This window comes from Pogoniulus pusillus, chromosome 6, assembly GCF_015220805.1.
Source record: "Pogoniulus pusillus isolate bPogPus1 chromosome 6, bPogPus1.pri, whole genome shotgun sequence".
Taxonomy (NCBI): domain Eukaryota; kingdom Metazoa; phylum Chordata; class Aves; order Piciformes; family Lybiidae; genus Pogoniulus; species Pogoniulus pusillus.
Window position 1 is genome coordinate 191,450 of NC_087269.1, and position 26,529 is coordinate 217,978.

Sequence of the window (26,529 nt, forward strand, 5' to 3'; positions counted from 1 at the left end):
CACAGGACCCCTGTCAGCAGCACCCACGGGGACAGCACCCACAGGGACCCCTGTCAGCAGCACCCACGGGGACAGCACCCACAGGACCCCTGTCAGCAGCACCCACGGGGACAGCACCCACAGGACCCCTGTCAGCAGCACCCACGGGGACAGCACCCACAGGGACCCCTGTCAGCAGCACCCACGGGGACAGCACCCACAGGACCCCTGTCAGCAGCACCCACGGGGACAGCACCCACAGGACCCCTGTCAGCAGCACCCACGGGGACAGCACCCACAGGACCCCCCCGCGGGGACGTGGACGTACGAAATTTATTTAGGAAAACCAAAACCCAGCAGAAAATAAACATCGGGGGGGGGGGGGGGGGGGGGAGGAAGGAGGAGGAAGAAGAAAGTGGGAGAAGGAAGAAGACAGAAGGAGAAGAGGCTGAAGAAGGAGAAGAAAGAGGAAGAAGAAGGAGAGGCAGAAGGAGGAAGAGAAGAGGTTGAAGAAGGAAGAGGAATTTGAAGGAGGAGAAGAAGGAGGAAGAAAAGGTCGAAGAAGATGGAAGAAGAAAGAAGAGGTTGAAGATGGATGAGAAAGAGGAGATGAGAAGTGGTTGAAGCAGGAGGAGGAAGAGGAAGACAGAAGAAGGAGGAGCAGGAGAAGGAGTAGAAGAGTAAAGAAAGGAGATGAAAAGGAGGAAGGAGATGAAGAAGGAAAAGAAAAAGAAGAGCGAAGGAGATGAGGAAGGAGAGGAAAGAGAAAAGGTGAGGGAGAGGAAGAGAGAGAAGAGAGGAGAGAAAAAGAGCAGCAAGAAGAAGGGAGAAGAGGAAGGAGAGAGAAGGAGAAGGAGAGGAAGAGAGAGAAGAAGGAGGGAAGAGGGAAGGAGAAGAGGAAGGAGAGGCGGAAGGAGAGGAAGAGGGAGCAGGGGAGGGGAGGAGGCAGGAGCGGAGCTGCCTCCTGCGGGGCTCTGCCGGAGCCCAGACCAAGCAGCGCGGCGCAAGGGGCGGGCGGAGAAGCCGGGGGGGGGGGAGGGTATTTGTGTGCCCCCTGCTCGGGGCGGGCCTGGCTGGGTGCCCTCCCAGTGCCCAGCGGGGTCTGTACAGGGCTGGCAGCTGGGAGGGAGGGCTGCAGGAACAGGGGAGGGGGTGGCACACACAGCTGGGGAACTGCCACCCCCAGCCTGGCACCGCTGTGTGGGGGGGGTGCCCACCGGGTCCCCACCCGCTCACGGGGGCGGGGGGGGGGGGTTGCTGCCTCTGGGGTTGTCCCTGTCCCCCTCCGCCCTTCCCTTGCGTCCTCTCCCGGTGCCGGGGGGGGTCTGCTGGCAGAGGATGCCAGGGGGAGGCTGGCAGAGGATGCCAAGGGCCTCTGCCTGAAGGCATCTCCGGGGCGGTAAGGCAAAAGGAATTCAGGGCCCTGGGTGCCCAGCGCGGGGGGCTGTGGGCATCGCATGGCTCCTCTGGGCACCCCCCCGGCTACCAGCCGAGCCGTGAGACACCTGGCACCGCTGGCACCCGCTCCTGCCGCGTGGGGGTGGGGGGAGGAGGGCACCAGCTGCCCGGATGGCATCTCCTGGGCTGCGGCAGCTGCCTTCATCCTGGGCCTCCTTCCCCTCCCTCCCCTCCTCATCTTCATCTCGCCCTGGTGGTCCTGCTCGGGGTTGGCATTGGCTGGGGGCGACACAGACCTGGGGGTGACACCAAAGAGCTGCAGGGAGGCTGGGGGGGGACTGCTGGAGCAAAGACCCCCCCGGGGGGAGGAGGTCCAAAGAGGTTGGGTTGGGGGAGGGGGCAGGGAGCGTCCATGCATGGTGGTCTGCAGGGCCAGGGGAGGGGGCAGGGTCCGTGGCGGGCTGCAGTGCCAGGGTGGACCAGAGGATGCCATCAAGGTGCCAGCGTGGTGGTGACTGTGGCAGGAGCTGCGGTGCCACCGTGAGCCTGGAGGTGTTCCTGGACGTCTTTGGGCACTGCTGCCAGCTGCTTGTGGAGGAGAGAAGGCTCCTGGGTGCCCACCCCAGTGCCAAGCCGCATGGTGGAGAGGGGGGCACGGTGAGGATAAGTTGGGCACTCTCTAGGGGTGCAGGAGCCCCCTCCTGGCCGTGCCCCTCAGGAGCCCCTGCAGGAGTCATGGCTGGCTGGAGGCCACCGGTGGGTGTGAAGGTCCTGGCAGGAGGGCACTGTGCCAAGGGCTGCTTGTCCAGCCTGGTGCCAGCAGGACCTGTCCGTGGGCACTCTGCTCCAGCTGCCTGTGCCCTCTTCCAGCCTGGTGCTAGCAGGACCTGTCCGTGGGCACTCTGCTCTGGCTGCCTGTGCCCTCCTCCAGCTTGGTGCCAGCAGGACCTGTCCATGGGCACTCTGCTCCAGCTGCCTGTGCCCTCCTCGAGCCTGGTGCCAGCAGGTCCTGCCCGTGGGCACCCTGCTCTGGCTGCCTGTGTCCTCTTCCAGCCTGGTGCCAGCAGGACCTGTCCATGGGCACCCTGCTCCGGCTGCCTGTGCCCCCCTGGGTCTCAGCTGCACTCCTCTTGCCCTCAGCCGCCCCTCAGCCTCCCCTGGGCGCCCCCTCCGTGCCCCCAGTGCCACCAGCTGTTGGCCTTCTCCATCCTGCTGCCCCCTCCGAGCCCCTTCCGAGGGCACAGCCCCTCCCGGTGGGCACCCACCGCGGGCACTGTCCCCACTGCCACCCTCTCCCCACGGGGCCAGTTCCTGCAGCCTTAAGGCAGTTTGGGTCCATCCTCCAGCCCCTCCTTACCCTTTGCCCACCCAGGCTGGGCACCGGCTGCAGCGGGCACCTGCCCCCTCCCCCCGCCCCGTTGCCGGAGGTTGGCAGCAGATAGGTCTGGCCAGGGCTGGTCCTGAGTCCTCCACCCCCAAACCTCTCCCCGCGTGGGGCAGGGTCGGGCAGGGGATGAAGCTTGGGGGGGGCTGCTCCCGGCTCCGGCTGCCGTCCCTCCGCCGCCATCCTCCTCCTCCTCCTCCGTCACTCCGCGCCCTCCTGCGGCGGTGCCCGCGGCTCGGGCGGTGCCCCCGGCTCGGCCTGCAGGCAGCCGTTGAGGGGGGGCTCGGGGGCCTGGGGGTCGTAGTCCTCGTCCAGGAAGTCCAAGGAGTTGTTGCTGGGCAGCCCCCGCAGGGTGAACTTGTGCGAGACCTTGGTCCACTGCTCCCTGTTGCTGGCCACTCGCTGGTACAGCTCCGCCGCCTTGGGGAACAGCTCCTGCAGCAGCCTGCGGGCACGGCACGGCGCTGCGCCCGGGTACCGCCCTGTGCCCGGGTACCGCCCTGTGCCCGGGTACCGCCCTGCGCCCGGGTACCCCCCCTGTGCCCGGGTACCGCCCTGTGCCCGGGTACCGCCCTGTGCCCGGGTACCGCCCTGCGCCCGGGTACCGCCCTGTGCCCGGGTACCGCCCTGTGCCCGGCACCTGCCCTGTGCCCGGGGTACCGCCCTGTGCCCGGGTACCGCCCCTGTGCCCGGGTACCGCCCTGCGCCCGGGGACCCGCCCTGCGCCCGGGTACCGCCCTGTGCCCGGGTACCGCCCCTGTGCCCGGGTACCGCCCTGTGCCCGGGTACCGCCCTGTGCCCGGGTACCGCCCTGCGCCCGGGTACCGCCCTGTGCCCGGGTACCGCCCTGTGCCCGGGTACCGCCCTGTGCCCGGCACCTGCCCTGTGCCCGGGTACTGCCCTGTGCCCGGGTACCGCCCTGTGCTCGGGTACACCCTCCCTGTGCCCGGGTACCGCCCTGTGCCCAGGTACCGCCCTGCGCCCGGGTACCGCCCTGTGCCCGGCACCTGCCCTGTGCCCGGGTACCGCCCCTGTGCCCGGGTACCCCCCCTGTGCCCGGGTACCGCCCTGCGCCCGGGTACCCCCCCTGTGCCCGGGTACCGCCCTGCGCCCGGGTACCGCCCTGTGCCCGGGTACCGCCCTGTGCCCGGGTACTGCCCTGTGCCCGGCACCTGCCCTGTGCCCGGGTACCGCCCTGTGCCCGGGTACCGCCCTGTGCTCGGGTACACCCTCCCTGTGCCCGGGTACCGCCCTGTGCCCGGGTACCGCCCTGCGCCCGGGTACCGCCCTGTGCCCGGCACCTGCCCTGTGCCCGGGTACCGCCCCTGTGCCCGGGTACCCCCCCTGTGCCCGGGTACCGCCCCGCGCCCGGGTACCCCCCCTGTGCCCGGGTACCGCCCTGCGCCCGGGTACCGCCCTGTGCCCGGGTACCGCCCTGTGCCCGGCACCCACCCCTATGCCCGGGTACCGCCCTGCGCCCGGGTACCGCCCCCCTGTGCCCGGGTACCGCCCTGTGCCCGGCACCTGCCCTGTGCCCGGGTACCGCCCTGCGCCCGGGTACCACCCTGCGCCCGGGTACCGCCCCCCTGCGCCCGGGTACCGCCCTGCGCCCGGGTACCACCCTGCGCCCGGGTACCGCCCCCCTGCGCCCGGGTACCGCCCTGCGCCCGGGTACCACCCTGTGCCCGGGTACCGCCCTGTGCCCGGGTACCGCCCTGTGCCCGGGTACACCCTCCCTGTGCCCGGGTACCGCCCTGTGCCCGGGTACAGCCCCCCTGTGCCCGGGTACCGCCCTGCGCCCGGGTACCGCCCTGTGCCCGGGTACCGCCCCCCTGTGCCCGGGTACCGCCCTGTGCCTGGGTACAGCCCCCCTGTGCCCGGGTACCGCCCTGTGCCCGGGTACCCCCCCTGTGCCCTGCACCCACCCCTGTGCCCGGCACCCACCCCTGCGCCCAGGTACAGCCCTGTGCCCGGCACCCACCCCTGTGCCCGGGTACACCCCTGTGCCCTGCAACCACCCCTGTGCCCGGGTACAGCCCTGTGCCCTGCAACCACCCCTGTGCCCGGGTACACCCCCCCTGTGCCCGGGTACAGCCCTGTGCCCTGCAACCACCCCTGTGCCCTGCAACCACCCCTGTGCCCGGCAACTACCCCTGTGCCTGGCACCTGCCCCTGTGCCCGGCACCCGCCCCTGTGCCCGGCAACTACCCCTGTGCCTGGCACCCGCCCCTGTGCCCGGGCTGCCACCTCCTGCACCCACCTGAGACCCTCTGCACCTGAGCTGCCACCCTTGGAACCAAGCTGCCACCCAGCTCCACTCGGGCTGCCACCCCCTGTGCCCAGGCTGCCAGTCTCCTTGAAATGCCAACATCTCATCCCAACCCCCTTGGATGCCAACAGCTCATGCCAACCTTCCTGGCATCCCAACAGCTCATCCCAGGATCCTCGGGATGCCAACATCTGATGCCATCCCCCTTGGATGCCATCAGCCCCTGCCAACCTCCTTGGCATCCCACCAGCTGATCCCAGCCCCCTGGCACCCACTCCGGCGCAGGTCTCCCCTGGCCGCGGCGGTGCCCGGCGGTGCCCGGCGGTGCCCTCACTTGTAGATGGGCATGGCAATGTGCTCCATGAAGCTGATCTGCAGCTCGGGGATGTAGGCCTTCTCCCGGTCCATCATCTCCAGCGGGCGGTTGCCCATCGCCTTCTCCTGCGGGGTGCCAAAGCAGGGCTCAGCGCCGTGCCAGGGCACTGATCAGCGCCATGCCAGGGCACTGCTCAGCACTGCCACCAGGGCACTGCTCAGCGCTGCCGCCAGGGCACTGCTCAGCGCTGCCGCCAGGGCACTGCTCAGCGCTGCCGCCAGGGCACTGCTCAGCGCTGCTGCCAGGGCACTGCTCAGCACTGCCGCCAGGGCACTGCTCAGCGCCATGCCAGGGCACTGCTCAGCGCTGCTGCCAGGGCACTGCTCAGGACTGCCACCAGGGCACTGCTCAGCGCTGCTGCCAGGGCACTGCTCAGCGCTGCTGCCAGGGGCACTGCTCAAGGCTGGTGCCAACAGCACTGCTCATCAGTGGTGCCAAGGGCACTGCTCACTGTTGGTGGCAGTCACCTCTCCAATGCCACCCAGCCCATCCAAGCCCCCTTGGTGCCAGCTGCAAGCCCTGGTGGCACCTACCAGATCCCCTTGGGAGAAGAACTCTTTGTAGATCAGCTCCTGCAGGGGACAGATGCCAGGATCAGTGCCCACCCCGTGCCAGGATCAGTGCCCACTCCCTGCCAGGGTCAGTGCTTACCCCCTGCCAGGATCACCTCCCACGCCCTGCCAGGGTCAATGCCCACCTCCTGCCAGGGTCGATGCCCACTCCCTGCCCACCCCTCCCAACCCTTCCCACCCACCTCCCATGGAGCTTTCTCCTCCCGGCTGCCTCAGAGCTCCTTCCACGGAGGAACCACTCCTTTGGGGCACGATGCCACCATGAATGCCAGGCTGGGCACCTGGGGGGGGGGCCCAAGGTGCCAACTCACCGCAATCTTCCTGGTGGTCTTCCAGCCCTTGGTCTGGTCTGAGAGGTCGCAGGAGGTCATCAGGAGGCAGAGGAGGAGGCTTCGGTGCTGCTTGTTCTTGGGGTCATAGCCCACTGCCAGCCGGGAAGAGGGCACAGGGGGCTCAAGGCGGTGCCCCCCGACCCTCCTCACCCCCCTCCCCTAGAGGGGATGCGATCCCCCCCCGCGGTGCCAGGGGGAGGGCAGGGCTCCACCTTCTGCCATCTTCTGGAGGTCCTTGAAGATGCGCAGGTGATGTGCCAGGTCCGTGGCCAGGATGATGTCCCGCATCAGGTCCAGCATCCGCTGGTAGTCCTGCGGTGCCAGGCCAGGGGGAGGCTGGGTGGCACCACTGCCGGGCAGCAGGGAGGCCCAGGAGGGGCAGGGGCAGGGGAGAAGGGAGAAGGAGGAGGAGAAAGGAGGAGGAGGAAGGAGGAGAAGAGTAAGAAGGAGAAAGGAGAAGGAGGAGGAAGAGGAGGAGGAATAAAAGGAGAAGGAGAAAGGAGAAGGAAGAAGGAGAAGGGAGAAAGGAGAAGGAGGAGGAAGGAAGAGGAGGAAGGAGGAGAAGAGTAAGAAGGAGAAAGGAGGAGAAGGAGGAAGAGGAGGAATAGAAGGAGAAGGAGAAAGGAGAAGGAAGAAGGAGAAGGGAGAAAGGAGAAGGAGGAGGAAGGAAGAGGAGGAAGGAGGAGAAGAGTAAGGAGAAAGGAGGAGAAGGAAGAAGAGGAGGAGGAATAAAAGGAGAAGGAAGAAGGAGAAAGGAGGAGAAGGAAGAAGAGGAGGAGGAATAAAAGGAGAAGGAAGAAGGAGAAAGGAGGAGGAAGGAGAAAGGAGGAAGAAGGAGAAGGAGGAGTAGAAGGACAAAGGAGGAGAAAGGAGGAGGAAGGAGGAGAAGGAGAAAAAAGAGAAGAAGGAGAAGGAAGAGGAGGAGGAGGAGGAGGAGGAGGAGGAGGAGGAGGAGGAGGAGGAGGACCAGGAGGAGGAAGGAGAAGGAGGAAGAGGAGTAGGAAGAGGAGCAGCAGCAGGAGGAGGAGGAGGAGGAGGAGGAGGAGGAGGAGGAGGAGGAGGAGGAGGAGGAAGGGGGGCGCTGCAGGCTCACCTTGCGGGAGAAGTGGTCGAAGATGTTGCAGCCTTGGCTGTTGAGGATGGCGATGGCCTGGGCGAAGTGGTGCCGCTGCGGGGGGCGAGCAGAGGGCACAGGGTGAAGGGGTGGGTGGGGGGTGCCTGGCACCGCCGGAGCCCTCCGGAGGGCGAGGGGAGGGCACCTGGGGAGGGCACGTGGGGAGGACCTCACCTCCATGACAGACCCCTCGGAGCTGTAGAGCGCTGCCAGGACTGATTTCTGCAGGGGGCAAAGCAACCCAGAGCCATGGACCCACCCCCCCAGCCCTGGCACCAGCCCTGGCACCACCACCACCACCTCACCATCCCATATCGGCACCACTGGCACCCCCCCACCAGCAGGTGCCAGCTCCGGGCTCGGAGGACACCACCCCCAGCAGGTGCCAGCAGGTGCCAGTGCCGGGCTCGGAGCACACCAGCACCACCCCTGCCCCACCACCCCCCCCGCCCCCGATGCCAGCAGATGCCAACGCCGGGGCTGGGCTCACCGAGGCCACCTGGAAGGAGTTGTTGGTGCCTCTGTGGTCCAGGTCGTGGCACATGCAGGAGATGAAGAGGGCAAAGATCTCGATGTCCCTGCGGGGTGAGGAGAGGGAGGGCAGAGAGGGCATTGGGTGGAGGGGCGAGAGGGGCACGGGGGCGGGCACGGCGCGGGCAGGCTCTCACTCCAGGTAGTTGACCAGCTCCAGGTTCTTGTAGAGCAGGTAGCAGAAGTGCGAGACGGAGAAGGCATGCATCCAGTTGTGGTAGGGCGGGTCCCGGTACCCCTTCTTCACCATCAGGCAGAACCTGGCACGGGGGGGCAGCCTCGCACAGCCTGGCACCCGCGGCGGCGGGCGGAGGGCGCGGGGGGGCGGGGAGGCGGTGCCCACCTGGTGAGGGTCTGCCTGTCCATCTTGTAGGTGCTGATGAAGTTCATGTCCTGCAGCATGCTCAGGATGGCCTGGCAGGGGCACGGCACGGGGGGCACAGAGAGGCGGGGGCGTGGGGATGGCACACGGCGGTGATGCCTCCCGAGGGGGGTGGGGAGAGGAGGGGGGGGGGGGGGGGGGGGGAGGGGAGAATGGGCAGGAGGGAGAGGAGGAGGAGGGATACCCGAGGAGGGATGCCCAAGGGGGTGCAGCCACCGCATCCCTCCAGCCCAGCAGTGCCACGGGGTGGGTGGCACCAGTGAGGGCACACAGGGGAGGGTGGCACCTGGGGGGGGGTAAGGAATGGTGGCACTTGGGGGAGCACGGGAGGGTGGCGCTGGGGGGGCAGGGGAAGGTGACACTTGTGGGGGGAGCAGGGGAAGGTGGCACCTGGGGGACAGGGGAGGGTGGCACTTGGGAGGGGAAAGGGACGGTGGCACTGGGGGGGCAAGGAATGGTGGCACTTGGGGGAACAGCGGAGGGTGCCACTTGGAGGGGGCAGGGGAGGGTGGCGCTTGGGCAGTGTCGCCAGGGTGCCCGCCAGGGTGCCCACCATGGAGGTGTCGTCCTCGGGCAGCGAGCGGGGGGTGTAGGTGAAGCTGGCGAAGTTGGGGTCGATGGTGGCCACCGGCTGGATGCCCTCGCTCAGCAGCTTGCTGTACTCATCGTCCGACACCTGCAGGGGGCGCAGCCTGCCCAGCCTGTGCCCCGCCTATGCCCACCTCGGGGTGGAGCATGCGGGCACCCCCCTGGGCGCCGTGCCCGCTGTGCCAGCTCACCTTCATGTGGTACATCATCATCTCGTTGGCCAAGTGGCTGCGGTACTGAGCCTCGTTCACCTTCTTGTACAGCAACGACTGCCGGGGGCACGGAGGGGGCATGGCAGAGCTGCAGGCGGGCACCAGCCCCTGCATGCCCCACCCTGCCCCCCGGCCCACGCTCTGCCCCCTTCATCCCACCCCCCCTTCGCCCCCCAAGGGGCACGCACGGGCTGCCAGCGGCTCCCCCCGGCGCTGCCCTCGCCAAGCTCAGGCTCCCCCACGCCAAGCCCTGGGCACCTACGTGGGCGATGCTGATGCCACAGTAGATGGAGAAGGCTGTGGCCAGGTCCTCATCGAACTTGCTGAACCAGGGCCCATTGATCTTGTTCACCAGCTCTGCCACCCCGATCACCTCTGCCAGCGGGCACCGCGGCAGCGAGGTGGGCACCGCAGCAGCGAGGTGGGCACAGGAGCAAGGACAGGGGCACAGGGTCAGGGAGGTGGGCACAGGAGCAGGGAGGTGGCCCCAGGGGCAGAGAGATGGACACAGGGGCAAGGATGTGGGTACAAGAGCAGGGCGGTGGGCACAGGAGCAGGGAGGTGGCACATCTGCTATGCTAGGGTGATGGGGCTGGCATGGGTGCGGGCAAGGGTGACGGCAGGGGGGTACCCAGGCTGGGTGCTGCCCTGAGTGCAGCCCTGTCACTGTGCTGCCCTGGTAGGGTGGTGCCCAGGCTGGGCGATGCTCTGGTTAGGCGGTGCCCAGGCTGGGTGGTGCTCAGGCTCGATTCTGCCCTAGCTGGGCACTGCCCTGCTTGGACACGGTCTTGGCTTGGTGCTGCCCTGGCTGGGCAGTGCCCGGGCTGGGCGGTGCCAGTCCGGGTGCCCACTGCTGACCTTAACTCTCGTTCTTGATGGGCAAGCAGAGGCTGTGGTGGGTCCTGGCCCTGCCCTGGCTGGGTACTGCCCCGGCACTGTGCCGCCCCTCGCGGGCGGTGCCAGCCTGGGTGCCCGGCGCTGACCTTGGCTCTCGTTCTTGATGGGGAAGCAGAGGATGTTGCGTGTCCTGAAGCCCGTGGAGTCGTCCACGCCGCGGTAGAAGAGTGGGTGCGAGTAGGCGTCTCGGATGTTCAGGATCTTGCCCGTCGTGGCCACGTGCCCGGCGATGCCCTGGTCCGCGGGGATCCGAATCTCGTAGCTCTGGTGCCAGCGCCGGGCGAAGGTCACCGAGTGCCCCCCGTGGCGCTCTGTGCCGGTGCCCCCCCACGGGCTTGGTGCCAGCGCCCGCCCCTCCTCCCCCCGCGCTCGGTGCTGGTGCCCCCAGTCCTCGCTGCCAGTGCCCCCCCCCGTGCGCGGTGCCAGTGCCCTCCCCCGCGCTGGGCCAGAGTCCTCTCCCTGCGCTCACTGCCAGTGCCCCCGCGCTCGGTGCCAGTGCCCCCGCGCTCACTGCCAGTGCCCTCCCCCGCGCTGGGGCAGAGTCCTCTCCCTGCGCTCACTGCCAGTGCCCTCTCCCGCGTTCGGTCAGTGCTTGGTGCCGGTGCCCCCCCGGTGCTCGGTGCCTGTGCCCCCCCGGTGCTCGGTGCCGGTGCCCCCCCGGTGCTCGGTGCCTGTGCCCCCCCGGTGCTCGGTGCCGGTGCCCCCCCGGTGCTCGGTGCCTGTGCCCCCCCGGTGCTCGGTGCCGGTGCCCCCCCGGTGCTCGGTGCCTGTGCCCCCCCGGGGCTCGGTGCCGGTGCCCCCCCGGTGCTCGGTGCCTGTGCCCCCCCGGGGCTCGGTGCCGGTGACCCCCCGGTGCTCGGTGCCGGTGCCCCCCCGGTGCTCGGTGCCGGTGCCCCCCCGGTGCTCGGTGCCGGTGCCCCCCGGGCTCACCTCATCGTCCACCACTCCCCCATCGAACACCTTCGCCACCAGCTCGTGGCTGGGGCGGTCCAGGAGGAACACAGAGCAGCTGCGGGGGGCAAGGGCTCAGCCACACCCAGCCACACCCAGCCACACCCACACCCCCGCCCACCCCCACCCACTGCCCCCGCCCACCCTCACCCACGCCCACCCCTCTCCACCCACCCTCACCCACGCCCCACTCATCCTCACCCACCTCCACCTGTCCCCATCCACCCCCCCCACCCCCACCCTCACCCATTCCTGCCCCCCCCCGCCCCCCTCTTCACCCCTCTTCGCCCACCCCCACCCGCCCGCCTCTCCCTCCCCCGCGGAGGTGGCAGTGCCCTGGCAGTGCCCTGGCAGTGCCAGCGGTGCCCCCTCACATCTCGGCGTTGCTGAGGTTCCTGGCCTCGGTGATGATCTCCTGCAGCAGCACTGAGACATCGTCTGGCACAGGGCACAGGGCGGGCAGGGCTCAGGCACCCTCTGGCCTGGCATCTCTGCCCCCCCCCCCCCGTAATGAGGGCATAGGGGGAGGGGTGCTCGGCGCAGCCTGCAGCCAGGGTGGGCACCATCCCCTGGTGCCACCACCCCCCGTGGGGGGCACCTACCCAAGTGCGTGAAGAGGTTCTTGGCCACCTGCAGCAGCGCCTGGGGGGCAGCAGAGAGGGCAGCAGGGGGGCATGAGAGGGGGCAGCAGAGGGGGCACGGGAGGGGCAGGCGGGGGCGGGCGTGCCCGCGGGCACCGACCTGGCACTCGCACTTGAGCTTCTGCTCCTTCTGGAAGGCCAAGGTGCTGGTGAGCACCGTGGAGGTGTAGCAGAAGCAGTGCTGGATCTTGTGCTCGTCTGCCTCCGTGTAGCTGCGGGGGGCACCGGGGGCACCGGGGGGCACCGGGGGGCACCGGGGGGCACCGGCTCACACCTCGCTGCCCACCCAGCCCCCGGCCTGCCCCTCCTGCCCGCACCGGGGAGCTGCTGCCAGGGGCTGCAGAGCTCCAGCATGGAGATGCTGCCAATGGAAGATGCCCCTGCCCGCTGCCAGCCCCTGCCCACTGCCAGCCTCTGCCCATGCCTAGCCCCTGCTGCTGCCAGCCCCTGCCAGCTGCCATCCTCTGCCCATTGCCAGCCCCTGCCCCCTGCCAGCCCCTGCCTGCTGCCAGCCCCTGTCGCTCCCAGCCCCTGCCCACTGCCAGCCCCTGCCTGCTGCCAGTCCCTGCCAGCTGCCAGTCTCTGCCTGCCCCCAGCCTCTGCCAATTACCAACCTCTGCCCCCTGTCAGCCTCTGCCTATCACCAGCCCCTGCCCACTGCCAGCCCGTGCCCAGCCTGTGCCCATGCCCAGCCCCTGCTGCCCCTCACCTGTCCCCGCTGAGCTTGTTGAAGGCACAGGCCAAGGCCACCACCTGGGAGGTTGCCCTGCTGGTGACTGGCACACAGAGCATGGAGGTGACCTCCGTGCCCAGCATGCTGCTCAGCTGCTTGTGCTCCTCCTGCGGGGACATGGGGCACCGAATGGGCATCTCCACATGGGGCACACATGGGGCACCAAGGTGGGCACCTCCACAGGGGGCACCCCTGGGCCCCACCTGGCTGATGTCCTGCAGGGTGATTGACTTCTTGTCCTCCACCACCTGGCCCAGGCGCCCGAAGGTGAGCTGCGGGCAGAGGAGAGAGGGTGAGGCCCTGGCACCCCTGCCCGCGGTGCCCACGCCTGCCCCGTGCCACTCACCGAGAAGCTGATCTCCTCCTCCAGCACTCGGTCACCAACCACCTGCAGGGCACGAGGTGGGGCTGAGGAACCACCTCCAGCTGGTGCCCGAGCCCCGGGAAGGTGAAGGGTGGCACCATCTAGGCTGGCGGGGGGGGGGGTGGGCACAGTACCCACCTGGCAGAAGAGTTGGTGGTTGTCCTCCGAGACCAGCAGCAGGCAGCAGCACAGCGACTGAGTCTCCTGCTTCAGCTGGGCACAAGGGGCTGGGGGTCAACAGCTGAGGGTGCCCGGGGGGGTGCCAGGGGGAGGTGCCAGGGTGGGGGTTGCCCTACTCACGTAGTTGACGACCTTCAGCTGCAGCGAGGCCGCGTCCAGGTCGTAGAGCTCCCCTGCGGGCACAGGGGGCACCGGGGCACAGTCACCACCCTGCTGCTGCCCACCGCCGGAGGAGGGCTCCACGCAGAGGCCATGCCAAGGAGGGAAGTGCCCGTGGGGGAGGTGATGCCAAAGGAGGGAGGTGCCCAAGGGATGGAGGTGCCCGTGGGGGAGGTGATGCCAAGGGAAGGAGGTGCCCAAGGGGCAGAGCTGCCCAGCAGCACAGTTTCACCCTGTGCACCCCATGGTGTGTCCTCAGCTCCATCCTGGCATCTCCACCACCCTTAGTCCCCATCCTGGCATCCCCAATCTCCCCTGGTCCCCATCCTGGCATCCCCAATCACCCCTAGTGCCCATCCTGGCATCTCCATCACCTCTGATCCCCATCCTGGCATCCCCAATCACCCCTGGTGCCCATCCTGGCATCTCCATCACCTCTGGTCCCCATCCTGGCATCCCCAATCTCCCCTGGTCCCCATCCTGGCATCCCAACCCCCCCCAGGTGCCCTTCCTCTCAGCTCCATCCCCCCGGCCCCTCCGCCAAGCCAGGTGCCCAGGCTGGTGCCCAGGGCGGTGCCCTCACCACAGAGCTGCAGGATCTTGCAGTCCAGGTCGCTGTAGCTGCCCTCGGTGCCCCTCTGAGCCTTGGCCAAGGAGGCCTGGGAGGAGCTGCTGGAGAGGCTGAGCTGGGGCCAGGGCTGCAGCTTCTGCAGGGCCTGCAGGCGCCGGAGAGCCACCAGGGCCTGGGGAGGGGGCGGCAGGTGGGCACCTGGGCAGCCCCGGGGCGAGGCTGGCAGGGGCCGCCGGGTGGCACTCACGTGGCGCTCCAGTGCCCGCAGGTTCTGCTCGTCCGCCTCGCTCAGCTGCCCGCAGCGCACCTGGGGCAGGGCAGGGCTGGCCTCAGCTCCTGCTGCCCGCCCCTGTGCCAGGCTGTGCCCGGGGAGAGGGGCAGGGAGGGGAGGGGTGCCCGGGCCGTGTGCCAGGCTCACCAGGATGACGCAGACCACGGCGCTGCTCTCCTTGTCCACCAGCGGCAGGAGGAGAACTGGGGGAGAGGGCAAAGGAGAGGCTGAAGGCTCCCGGGGCAGGCTCCTGTGCCACCCTCTGGCGTCCAGCTGCATCTCCACCCACCCTGACCCCGCTCCTTCCATCCCCATCCCCATCCCCACCTCCAGCTCCTTCCATCCCCAACCCCATCCCCACCTCCAGCTCCTTCCATCCCCATCCCCATCCCCACCTCCAGCTCCTTCCATCCCCAACCCCATCCCCACCTCCAGCTCCTTCCATCCCCATCCCCATCCCCACCTCCAGCTCCTTCCATCCCCACCTCCATCCCCACCTCCATCCCCACCTCCAGCTCCTTCCATCCCTATCCCCATCCCCATCCCCACCTCCATCCCCATCCCCATCCCCATCCCCATCCCCATCCCCACCTCCCAGCTCCTTCCATCCCCATCCCCATCCCCATCCCCACCTCCATCCCCACCTCCAGCTCCTTCCATCCCTATCCCCATCCCCATCCCCACCTCCATCCCCATCCCCATCCCCATCCCCATCTCCAGCTCCTTCCATCCCTATCCCCATCCCCATCCCCACCTCCATCCCCACCTCCAGCTCCTTCCATCCCCAACCCCATCCCCACCTCCAGCTCCTTCCATCCCTATCCCCATCCCCATCCCCAACCCCATCCCCACCTCCAGCTCCTTCCATCCCCATCCCCACCTCCAGCTCCTTCCATCCCCATCCCCACCTCCATCCCCACCTCCAGCTCCTTCCATCCCCATCCCCATCCCCATCCCCACCTCCATCCCCACCTCCAGCTCCTTCCATCCCCATCCCCATCCCCATCCCCACCTCCAGCTCCTTCCATCCCCATCCCCATCCCCATCTCCACCTCCATCCCCATCCAGCTCCATTCCATCCCTACCTTCATCTGTCTCCATCTCTACCTCCATCTCCTTCTCTGCCTTCATCTCCATCCCCATCTCCATCTCCATCCCCATCCCCTCCATCTCCATCCCCTCCTCCAGCTCCAGCTCCATCCAGCTCCGCCCCCATCCATCTCCATCCCCACCCCCCCCTCTCCATCGACCCCCAGCCCCCACCTTGTGTGCCAGGCGCCAGGGGTGCTGCCAGGGGTGCCAGGTGGTCGCCTGGCAGCTCTGCAGGGGGCAGCCCCCCACACTCCAACCGCTTCTGCCTCCGCACCGCATCCCTGGGGGGGCACGGGACAGCCTCAGCCACCCCCCCCTGGCACCTGGGCAGGGGGCACCCCGTGGGCAGGGGACACACTAGTGAAGGTGGCACACTCAGGGCGGTGCCAACATGGTGAAGGTGCCAACCCCGGCGCAGTACCACCCCAGTGAAGGTGACACCCCCAGGGCAGTGCCACCTTGGTGAAGATGATACTCTCGAGGCAGTACCACCCCAGTGAAGGTGCCACCCCCGGGGCAGTGCCACCCTGGTACTGGTGCCACCCTGCTGGGCAGGGAAGGGTGAGGGCAGGGCTGACCTGAGCTTGCCGTGGGTGGGCAGCTCGTGGGGGGGATCATCACAGAGCAGCCTCGAGTCCCCCTCCCGCAGGTACAGGTACAGGTGCTCCTGGGGGCACAGGGCACACAGCTGGCACAGCTGGCACAGGCTTCATCCCTGCCCTCGCCAGGGCCACCACTGGCACCACATTGCCACCCCCCCCAGGGCCACCACCAGCATCCCAAGGCCACCACTAGCACCACATTGCCACCCCCTCAGGTTCACCACCACCTCCTTAGTGCCACCACCGCCCCCCCCCAGGGCCACCACCAGCTTGCCAAGGCCACCACTGGCATGACATTGCCACCCCCACCCAGGGCTACCACTGGCACCACATTGCCACCCGCCTCAGAGCCACCACCAGCACCCCAAGGCCACCACTGGCACCACGGTGCCACCCCTTAGTGCCACCCCCACCCCCCTACTGCCACCACCAGCATGGCACTGCCACCCCCAGGCCCCACGGCAGGGTGCAGAGCCTGACTCGGTGCCCACCCCCCACCTACCACCCTGGGCAGCAGCGAGAGCAGAGCCTGGCGCAGGGAGTCCCTCAGGCTGTTGGCATCCAGCACTGCCCCCAGGCTCAGCAGAGCATCCTGGGGAGAGAGCACACAGAGGGCACCTGGGCTCAGGCTGGCACAGAGCCGCAGCCAGGGAGGGGCATCGGCAGCCAACCCCCTCCAGCGCCCAGCCCAGGACTACAGCAGTGCCCTGGGGGCAGTGCCAGGGGCACCACCACCAGCAGAGCCACCAGCAGCACCCTGGGGGCAGTGCCAGGGGCACCACCAACAGCAGAGCCTCCAGCAGCACCCTGGGGGCAGTGCCAGGGGCACCACCAACAGCAGAGCCACCAGCAGCACCCCGGGGGACAGTGCCAGGGGCACCACCAACATGCATCCTCAGCCAGGTCCATGCCACCCTTGGAGCATCCTCAGCTGGCTCTGTGCCACCTGCCCACCCTTGGCCAAGTTCTGCCCACCCTTGCGGCACCTTCAGACGGGTCCTTGGCACCCTTGGAGCATCTCCAACCACACCTGTGCCACCTGCCCACCCTTGGAGCATCCTCAGCCAGGTCTATGCCACCCTTGGGGCATCCTCAGCCAGGTCCATGCCCCCTTGGCGCATCTTTCTCTTGGGGCATACTCAGCTGGCTCAATGCCACCCTTGGTCCATCCTTCTCTTGGTCCATGACACCCTTGGGGCATCCTCAGCTGGTTCCATGCCACCTTTGGAGCATCCTACTCTTGGTCCATGCCACTCTTGGGGCATCCTCAGCTGGCTCACTGCCACCCTTGGTCCATCCTTCTCTTAGTCCATGCCACTCTTGGGGCATCCTCAGCTGGCTCAATGCCACCCTTGGTCCATCCTTCTCTTGGTCCATGCCACCCTTGAGGCATCTTCAGCTGGTTCTATGCCACCTTTGTTGCATCCTCCTCTTAGTCCATGCCACTCTTGGGGCATCCTCAGCTGGTTCCATGCCACCCTTGGTCCATCCTTCTCTTGGTCCATGTCACCCTTGGGGCATCCTCAGCCAGGTCCATGCCACCTTTGGGGCATCCTTCTCTTGGTCCATGCCACCCTTGGGGCATCCTCAGCCAGGTCCATGCCACCTTTGGGGCATCCTTCTCTTGGTCCATGCCACCCTTGGGGCATCCTCAGCCAGGTCCATGCCCCCTTTGGTGCATCCTCCTCTCGGTCCATGCCACCCTTGGGGCATCCTCAGCTGGCTCCATGCCCTTGGTCCATGCCAGCCTCACAGGTGGCACCGGGTGGCAGCTAGGCGTGGCCGTGGGTGGCAGTGGGCATGGGTGAGCTGGGCACTGGCTGTGATCCCAACAGGGCAGCGTCTCCAGCTGCCTACTCACACTGGAGACACATGCACTGTAGAATACAGCCAGGCCACTCTGCCAGCCTGCCCTGGCACCTCCGTGGGCACCGCGCTGCCCGGCCTGATGCCCACCTGTCTGTCCTACTGGCCTGCTCTGCCCCTGGCCCACGCTACTGCCTCAGGTGCCCATCCTGCTCTGCCCCTGCCCCCCGTGCCCACTCAGGTGCCCATCCTGTGCTGCCCCTGCTCCCCCATCCCTTTCTCTCCTCTCCCATCCATCTCTCCCTTCCCTTTCCCTCTCTATTTTCCCTCTCCCTTCCCTTCCCTCTCCCTTCCCTTCCCTCTCCCTTCCCTTCCCTCTCCCTTCCCTTCCCTCTCCCTTCCCTTTCCCTCTCTATTTTCCCTCTCCCATCTCTTCCCTCTCCCATCCCTTTCCCTCTCCCATCCCTTCCCTCTCCCTTCCCTTCCCTCTCCCATCCCTTCCCTCTCCCTTCCCTTCCCTCTCCCATCCCTTTCCCTCTCCCATCCCTTTCCCTCTCCCATCCCTTTCCCTCTCCCATCCCTTCCCTCTCCCATCTCTTCCCTCTCCCTTCCCTTCCCTCTCCCATCCCTTTCCCTCTCCCATCCCTTCCCTCTCCCATCCCTTTCCCTCTCCCTTCCTTTCCCTCTCCCATCCCTTTCCCTCTCCCATCCCTTTCCCTCTCCCTTCCTTTCCCTCTCCCATCCCTTCCCTCTCCCACCCCTGCCAGGCTGAGCTCCAGAGTGGGTGGAAGGAAGAGCCTGGGGGGCACTGTGCGATGTGCCCCTGGCTGTGGCTGCCCAGAGGAGCTGGGCGATGCCCCCGGGGCTGGCACCACCTCGGGGCAGGCTCGGTTGGGGGTTGGAGCTTGCAAGGTCCCTTCCAGCCCCTCCCCCCCAGGCCCTGCCCCCTCTGCTCCCCCTCCAGCAGCACCCCCGGGGGGAGGGGAAGGAGCAGGGCTGGGAGGAGGAGGACAAGGGCAGGGGCAAGGGGAAGGCATCCATCAGCTGCCAGCTGTGCCCAGCCTGCAGCTCGGGGACCCCAAATCGCATTGCCGTAATCCAATCAGGGCAGGGAGGAACCTGCAGCCCGCAGGAGCGCTCCTTAATTAGCTGATCTTGAAAGGAGCCCTAATGAGCCTCCTAATGAGCCTCCTAATGAGCCTCCTAATGAGCCTCGACGGGAAGGAGCCGCTCTGGGCTGGCTCCTGCCTCGCCTGCCCCTGCCCTGCTCGCCCTGGCGTGGGCAGGGATGAGGAGAGCAGAAAGCCTGGCACGGAGCCAGCCCCTGGCATCCGGAGCGGCCGAGCTGCGGCGTGCCAGGGCTGCGGGACCGAGGGCGCCCCCAGAGCCTCAGCCTGGCACCTCCCTCCTGGCCCCCAGCGCCTCAGCCTGGCACCTCCCTCCTGGCCCCCAGAGCCTCAGCCTGGCATCTCCTGGCCCCCAGAGCCTCAGCCTGGCACCTCCTGGCCCCCAGAGCCTCAGCCTGGCACCTCCCTCCTGGCCCCCAACGCCTCAGCCTGGCACCCCCTGCCCGGCCGCAGCTCCCCGGTGTCCCCCCGCAGCTCCCCGGTGCCCCCCGCAGCTCCCCGGTCCCTTCCAGTCGCCCTTGGTCTCCCCCCGCTCCCCTCAAGCAACTCCAGAATCTGCCCCCGGCCCCCCCCGGGCTCCCCTCCGGTCCTCCCCGGTGCCCCCCGGTGCCCCCCGGTGCCCCCCGGCGCTGCCGCCGGCAGAGGCAGAGCCAAGGTCGCTTCCTGCGGCTGCCCCCCCCGGTGCCCCCCGGCGCTGCCTGCGTCCTCCGCCAGCGCTTCCTCAGCCCGGGCACATCGCAGCCCCCCCGGGGCCGCTGCCAGCCGTGCCCAGGCTGCCGCCGCCGGGCCCTGGCACTGCCCCGGGCCGCGGAGGGGCGCAAGGACCTGCCCTGCCCCACGGCACTGCCCCCTCAGCCCTGGCACACAGCACAGAGGGCACAAGGACCTGCCCTGCCCCACGGCACTGCCCCCTCAGCCCTGGCACACAGCACAGAGGGCACAAGGACCTGCCCTGCCCCACGGCACTGCCCCCTAAGCCCTGGCACACAGCACAGAGGGCACAAGGACCTGCACTGCCCCATGGCACCGCCTTCATGCCAACGACCCCAGGTCCACCCCTAGGAACATCCTCGGTGCCAACCACCTGCCTGCCAAGGGGCAGGGACAACCCCAAGCCCCTAGGTGCCCACCCTGGCACCCAGCCTCTTGGGCAGGTCGACGCCAAGGCAGAGGGCACTGGCAGAGTGCTTCAGGAGGGAGGTGGCACCAGCACCAGCCCAGCTGGTACCCCTGGACCTCCCCTGGTGGCTGTGCCAGGCTGAGGCTTGCCAGGGCTGGGTCTGCTCCAGAGCATCCCAAAGGGAAGAGCTGCGGAGGCGCAGGGCTGGGCACGGGCAGGTTGGCACAGAGGGTGGCACCGAGGGAGTGGGAGGGAGATGGAGGGCTGGCACAGGTCCTGGCAGCGTGGGCAGTGCCAGCTGGGCTCATCCATCAGCCCCTGCTGGCATCTGGGCAAATCCAATTGCAGACATCTGGAGCTGGAGGGGAATTGGATTTGGGAGGAGCCGGGGGGGGGGGGGGCAGTGGGCACTGCCAGGGGCACCGCCAGGGCACTGGGTGTGGGCACGGGAGGGGCTTGCTGCTTCCCCTGGTCTGCAAAAGCCTCCTTGGGGTGCCAGGCAGGGTCTGGGCACTGAATGCCAGAGCAAAACCTGCTGGGGGGCGTGGGGAAGGGACCTCTGGTGCCCACCCAGTGCCAACCCTCACCCTGCTCCAGCAGGGCACCCACAGCAGCTCGCCCAGGGGCACCATGCCCAGGGGAGGGGTTGGCAGCTCTGCACAGCCTCCACAACCCTCCCTGGGCAGCCTGTGCCAGGCTCCAGCAGCCTCACCCTACCCAGGTTGCTGCTGATGCCACCTCCTGCCTGCCACTTGTTGCCCCTTGGCACCACTCAGCAGATGCCAGCCCCAACTGCCCCAGCACTCAGCTGTGCCCCTGCCAGGGCAGAGCCGAGGGCAGCAGAACCTCCCTGGCACTGCTGCTGCCCACACTCTGCCCCATGCCCACCACACCTCTGCCCCCCACTGCCCCTTGCTGGCTCTTGGGCACCTCTCTGCCCCCTCCACCACCTTCCCCTGGCAGCTGCTGCCCAGCAGGTGCCCACCTCAGCTGTGCTGCTGCAGGAGGTTGTGCCACCCTGCCCGTGCCCTGCTCGGCCTTCAGGAGCTCTCAGCCTGCCCAGGTGCCCACTGCTGCCAGCGTGGTGCCACCACCAAACTGCCTGGAGGGTGCCCACTGCTGCCCCTCAGCCACCCACCCAGCCCGGGGGGGATGCCCAGAGAGTGCCCCCCGGGAGCTGCTTTGGCCTCGGGGGTGAGAGCTGAGCTCCTCTGCCCCTGCCAGCCCCTCCCTGCCAGCTGCCCAGGGCCCGAGGGCAGCAGCGGTGCCCACCCCCCTGGGGGGCACCAGCAGCACCCCCTTGGCACCTGCCCCCCCCGGGCCCGACCCTGCCCCTCCCCCCCCCAGCTCTCCCCCTCGGGGTCGGGTGGGAAAGGTCCCAGCTGGGGGGGGCTGGGGGCGCTGGGGGGGGCTGGGGGGGGCTGAGGGGGGCTGGGGGGCCTGGGGGGGGTCTCCTGCTGCCCCTCCCCCCCCGCGGGCCTGAGCTGCGGGCGGGCGGGGGGGGGCGGAACCCAGCCCCTTCCTCCCTGTCCTCTCCTTTCCTCCTCTTTATGGCTCTGCTGCGCCCGCAGGAAGCGCAAAGGGACACAGAAGTGTCCCCCCCCCCGCCCCCCCCAGCTCCCGGCTGGGACCTGCCCCCCCCGGCCCCCCCCAGCGCCCCCCAGCTTGGACCTTCCCCATCAGTCCCCAGGGAGAGAGCTGAGGTCAGGATCGGGCCCCTAAGAGGGGGGGGGGCCAAAGGGAGCCTCCCCCCGGGGTGTCCCCTCCCCCCCCCCCCCGTCGTGTGTCCCCCCCCCGTCGCCTTCCCCCCCCCACACCTCAAACTGGTCCCTACTGGTGCAGGGCACTGGGGGGGGGCGCTTGGGCTTGGCACAGCTCAGAGAGGTGGCACCGGTGCCCCTCTGCCCCCCCCAGACTGGCATGAGACACCCCCCGCACGCCCCCAATACATCCACAGCCCCCAGTGACCCCCCCAGGCTGCAGAGGCCCCCTCCAGACCCCCCCCCGCGTTGCACCCCCAAATCTCAGCCCCGCCCTAGGCACATGAGACCCCCCCCAAGGCACACGGCCCCCCCAGGCCCCCCAGTCTCAGCCCCCCCCAGGCACAAGACCCCCCCCCGACTCCCCCCAACGCATCTACAGCCCCCAAGTGCCTCCCCCCCAGGCACAGGAGACCCTCCCCAGACCCCCCCAATACATCTCCAGCCCCCCCAGTGCCCCCCCCGGGCACACAACTCCCCCCCTTACACCCCCAGTTTCCACGCGTGCCCCCCCCCGCCACTCACAGAGTCCTGCAGGGTCCCCATCCTGCGCTGTGGCCTCAGGGGTCCCCCCCAGGACTGAGCCCAGCGCTGGGACCACCCCCCCCGCCCCGCGGCCTCCCCCCCGCGGCCCCACCCGTGTCCAGCCCATTTCCTCCCCCCCCCCCCCCGCCACACCCCCACCCCCCCCCACCTCCTTCCTGCGTGGGGGTGGGCACAGAGCCCAAGTCCTGAGGGTGGAGGTGTGGAGGGGGGGGGGGGAACGCAGCCCCCCCCAGCAGCTTCGTGCCTCAGTTTCCCCCAGTGGCGAGTGGGGAGGGGGTCGCGAGTGGGGAGGGGGTCGCGCTGCAGAACGCCCCCCCCCCGTGCCACAGAGCCAACACCGCCCCCCCCCCCCGCCCCCGGGAATGAACCTGGGACCCCCCCACCAGCAGAACTCCCACTCGAGACTCCCTCACCCCACACTGCCTCCGGGGGGGGGGGGGGGGGGGGAGCTGGGTAAGGCTGTGCTGGCCTCGGGTGGGAGGGGAAGGGGAGTGGGGGTCTGGGGTGGGCAGAGTGGGCAGAGAGCTTGAGTGGGAGGAGAGGGGAAAGTGGGGGGCTCGGGTGGGGGGGGAAGGAGGGGTGGGGAGTGGGTAGGGGGCTTGAGTGGGAAGGGAAGGGAAGGGTTGTGGGGGTCTCGGGTGGGACAGGAGGTAGGCGGAGGGGGTCACGCGTGGAGGTGCTGAGTGGGGAGGGGTCTTGGCAGGGCAGTGCCGAGCGGGAGGGGTGGAAGCTGCGGGGGAGTTCGGGGCGGGAGGAGAAGGAGGCGGCGAAGGGATCTCGAGTGGGAAGGGAGGGTGGGGTGGGGGGGCTCGAGTGGGAGGCGAGAAGCGTTGAGGGGTCTCAAACGAGAGGAGAGGCAGGGGGGGGGGTGGGCTTGGGGCGTCCCGAGTGGGAAGGGAGGGTGGGTTTGGGGGGTCCTGGGTGGTGAGCGGGGGGTGGGTTTAGGGGGTCGTGGGAGGGGTGGGTGGGGAAGGGAAGCAGCTGAGAGAGTCCTGGGTGGGAGGGGAAGGCTTCGGGGGTCGCGGCTGGGAAGGGCAGGGGTGGGGGGGGGGGGGGGGGGAGGAGGGGATGGCCCCGAGTGAGCCCCTCCCGGGTGGGGGTTTTGGGGTGGGTCTGGGGGTCCCGAGGGGTGCGGCAGGGTTGGGTGGGGAAGGGAAGGGAAGCAGCTGGGGGAGTCCTGGCTGGGAGAGGGGAAGGCTTCGGGGGGGGATGGACCCGAGTGAGCCCCTCCCGGGTGGGGTCGGGGGTGCGGGTGGGGTCCGGGGTCCCCCCCGGCCGCCCCTACCTGTAGCGCCTCCCGCGCCGGCTCTGCCCTCAGCAGCAGCTGCTGCCCGCGGCTGAAAAGGCGAAGCAGCGGAGAGAGGAGATGCTGCAGCCCCAGCCCCATGCTGCCGCCCGCAGCCTGCCCCCCGCCCCGCCGCCGCCCGCAGCCTGCCCCCCGCCCCGCCGCCGCCCGCAGCCTGCCCCCCGCCCCCGGCCCGCTCCGCTCCGCCCCGGGCTCCGCACCCGCTCCGCACCTGCCGCCGCCGCCGTGCGGGGTCCGGGCGGAAGGGGCGAGGGGGAGGGCAGGGGGCGAGGGGGTCTGGGGGGGTCATTGGAGTAGGGAGAAGGTTCAGGTGAGGGTGCTGGGGGGGGGTCTCAGTGCTGCATCCCCGTTCGGGGGGGGCTGGATCCCAGATTGGGAGGGGCTGGAGCCTGGTTGAGGCGGGGGGGCTGGATCCCGGGTGGGGGGAATGGATCCCGGGTGGGGGGAATGGATCCCAGGTTGGGGGGAATGGATCCCAGGTTGGGGGGAATGGATCCCGGGTGGGGGGAATGGATCCCGGTCCGGGGGGGGCTGGATCCCGGTTGAAGGGGGCGCTGGATCCCGGTCCGGGGGGGGCTGGATCCCGGTTTGGGGGAGCGGATCCCAGCTTGGGGGGGGCTGTGGCCTGGAAGCCAGAGGCAGCCCCAGGCAAGGGGACCCCAACCCTGCTGCAGCCCTCAGGGCTCCAGCTCCTCGGGGAGCTCTCAGCCCTGGGCACCCAGACCCAAGCTGCCCAAAGCCAGCAGCAGCTGGGGGCTGCCACCCCTGCCAACGGCACGGGGGGGGCACCCCGGGGGCACCCACTGCAGCCCCCTCCCAGCAGCCAGCAGTGCCCAGGGAGCAGCCAGGAGGAGCCAGGGAGTACTCAGGAGGACCCAGAGGCACCCAAGCAGCACCCAGGAGCACCCCAGAGGATGCCAGGAGGACCCCAGGAGCACCCCAGGCCTGCAGGTTCCCCGTGGGGCCAGCAGGTTCCCCGTGGGGCCAGCAGGTTCCCCGTGGGGCAAGTAGATTCCTTTGGGGAGCTGAGTGGATTCCCCAGGGAGCAGAGATCCCCACGGGGGGAGTGGGGACAATGCAGTTGGACACAGGGACAGAGGGACAGAGGGACACAGGGACAGAGGGACACAGGGACAGAGGGACACAGGGACAGAGGGACACAGGGACACAGGGACAGAGGGACACAGGGACAGAGGGATGCAAGGACACGGGGATAGAGGGACACAGGAACACAGACACAAGGACACAGGGACAGAGGGATGCAAGGACACAGGGACAGAGGGACACAGACAAAGGGACAGAGGGACAGAGGGACACAGGGACAGAGGGACAGAGGGACAGAGTGACACAGGGACGCAAGGACACGGGGATAGAGGGACACAGGAACACAGACACAAGGACACAGGGACACAGACAGAGGGACAGAGGGATGCGGGGACAGGGGGACAGAGTGGTACAGACACAGGGATGCAGGGACAGGGGGACAAAACGACAGAGGGACAGAGGGGTCGAGGGCCAGAGTGGCATCTGGGCACAGGGCAGTGTGGCACTGGGGGCGGGACAGGAGGCTGTGGCTCCCTAGGGACTGGCTCTGGGCGCCCGGGGCTGTGCCCAGGCTCTTCCCCGCCGCTGCTCCCCGCATCCTGCCGCCCCCGCTTCCAGCGGCCCCCTCCGCCTGGGTCCCCTCTCGGTGCCACCCTGCTGCCACCCCTCCTCTCGGTGGCACCGGCAGGGATCAAAGTCCCCGAGCCTGGGAAACATTAACCCTGAGCTGCCACCGGGATACGGCTCCGGGATCCGGGAGACTTGGGAATGCTGCAGCACCGCCCTGGCACCCTGCACCTGGCACCCTGCACCCAGCGCCCTGCAGCCCAAAAGCTGGCACCATGCAGCCTGCACCCCAGAAACTGGCACACGCACCCTAAAAGATGGCAGCCTGCACCTAGCACCTTAAGAGCTGGCACCGTGCACCCTGCACCCTAAAAGCTGGCACCATGCACTCCAAAAGCTGGCACCTTGCAGCCTGCACCTAGCACCCTAAGAGCTGGCACCGTGCACCCTGCACCCCAGAAACGGGCACCATGCACTCCAGAAACTGGCACCATGCACCCCAAAAGCTGGCACCATGCAGGCTGCACCCAGCACAATGCACCGCAAAAGCCAAGACTGGGCTCAAGCTGGGCTCAGAATGAGCTCCACAACCTTCCTGGGCAACCTGTGCCAGTCTCTGCCCACCCTCAACCTGTGCCAGCCTCTCCCCACCCTCAGCCGGTGCCAGTCCCTGCCCACCCTCAGCCGGTGCCAGCCTCTGCCCAGGCTCGCTGCGGAGCTGCGCCCTGAGGCTCCCCGGGGCTGGTTCCAGAGCCGCTGCCCGCAGCAGGGAGGAGCCTCTCGGGCGCCCCCTGGCGGCCCAGCGCTGCAAGCGACCTGCGCAGCCTCTGCGCCGCCTCTGCCGCTTGGGTGCTTGGCTCCCGGGCCCTCGAGAGCTCCCGGTCCCAGGGATCCCTGATCCACAGGGATCCTCCAAGCCCTCATCCCACAGGGATGCTCCAAACCCTCATCCCACAGGGATGCTCCAAGCCCTCATCCCACAGGGATGCTCCAAGCCCTGATCCCACAGGGATGCTCCAAACCCTGATCCCACAGGGATGCTCCAAGCCCTGATTCACAGGGATGCTCCAAACCCTCATCCCACAGGGATGCTCCAAGCCCTGATTCACAGGGATGCTCCAAACCCTCATCCCACAGGGATGCTCCAAGCCCTCATCCCACAGGGATGCTCCAAGCCCTGATCCCACAGGGATGCTCCAAACCCTGATCCCACAGGGATGCTCCAAGCCCTGATTCACAGGGATGCTCCAAACCCTCATCCCACAGGGATGCTCCAAGCCCTGATCCACAGGGATGCTCCAAACCCTGATCCCACAGGGATGCTCCAAGCCCTGATTCACAGGGATGCTCCAAACCCTCATCCCACAGGGATGCTCCAAGCCCTGATTCACAGGGATGCTCCAAGCCCTCATCCACAGGGATGCTCCAAACCCTCATCCCACAGGGATGCTCCAAGCCCTGATTCACAGGGATGCTCCAAGCCCTGATCCCACAGGGATGCTCCAAACCCTCATCCCACAGGGATGCTCCAAACCCTCATCCACAGGGATGCTCCAAGCCCTCATCCCACAGGCCCAGCACTCCCTAGTGCCACTCCAGTGTTCCCAGTGCCTCATCCCAGCACTGGCAGTGCCATGTCCCCGCAGCTAGGAGCG

The 26,529-nt window shown here is 68.6% G+C and overlaps 1 protein-coding gene across 1 annotated transcript in view; it reads right to left on the minus strand.

Moving 5' to 3' along the window:
* Positions 1–275: 275 nt before the first annotated feature.
* PDE2A (phosphodiesterase 2A) overlaps positions 276–26,529 on the minus strand; it is a 35,228-nt gene continuing 8,974 nt past the window's right edge. Inside the window, exons 2-31 of the mRNA XM_064144114.1 lie at positions 23,243–23,294; positions 16,101–16,190; positions 15,575–15,663; positions 15,168–15,277; positions 14,052–14,107; positions 13,881–13,940; positions 13,646–13,805; positions 13,024–13,076; positions 12,862–12,936; positions 12,706–12,747; positions 12,563–12,631; positions 12,336–12,466; positions 11,727–11,838; positions 11,588–11,627; positions 11,360–11,423; positions 10,965–11,043; positions 10,121–10,298; positions 9,400–9,512; positions 9,117–9,194; positions 8,891–9,013; positions 8,299–8,369; positions 8,093–8,215; positions 7,915–8,002; positions 7,599–7,646; positions 7,404–7,478; positions 6,523–6,622; positions 6,290–6,402; positions 5,940–5,978; positions 5,365–5,471; positions 276–3,206 (exon numbers count right to left, since the gene is read on the minus strand). Of these exons, the coding sequence (XP_064000184.1) occupies positions 2,963–3,206; positions 5,365–5,471; positions 5,940–5,978; positions 6,290–6,402; positions 6,523–6,622; positions 7,404–7,478; positions 7,599–7,646; positions 7,915–8,002; positions 8,093–8,215; positions 8,299–8,369; positions 8,891–9,013; positions 9,117–9,194; positions 9,400–9,512; positions 10,121–10,298; positions 10,965–11,043; positions 11,360–11,423; positions 11,588–11,627; positions 11,727–11,838; positions 12,336–12,466; positions 12,563–12,631; positions 12,706–12,747; positions 12,862–12,936; positions 13,024–13,076; positions 13,646–13,805; positions 13,881–13,940; positions 14,052–14,107; positions 15,168–15,277; positions 15,575–15,663; positions 16,101–16,190; positions 23,243–23,294 (2,782 nt within the window). The 3' untranslated portion in view covers positions 276–2,962. The remainder of the gene's footprint in view (positions 3,207–5,364; positions 5,472–5,939; positions 5,979–6,289; positions 6,403–6,522; positions 6,623–7,403; positions 7,479–7,598; positions 7,647–7,914; positions 8,003–8,092; positions 8,216–8,298; positions 8,370–8,890; positions 9,014–9,116; positions 9,195–9,399; positions 9,513–10,120; positions 10,299–10,964; positions 11,044–11,359; positions 11,424–11,587; positions 11,628–11,726; positions 11,839–12,335; positions 12,467–12,562; positions 12,632–12,705; positions 12,748–12,861; positions 12,937–13,023; positions 13,077–13,645; positions 13,806–13,880; positions 13,941–14,051; positions 14,108–15,167; positions 15,278–15,574; positions 15,664–16,100; positions 16,191–23,242; positions 23,295–26,529) is intronic.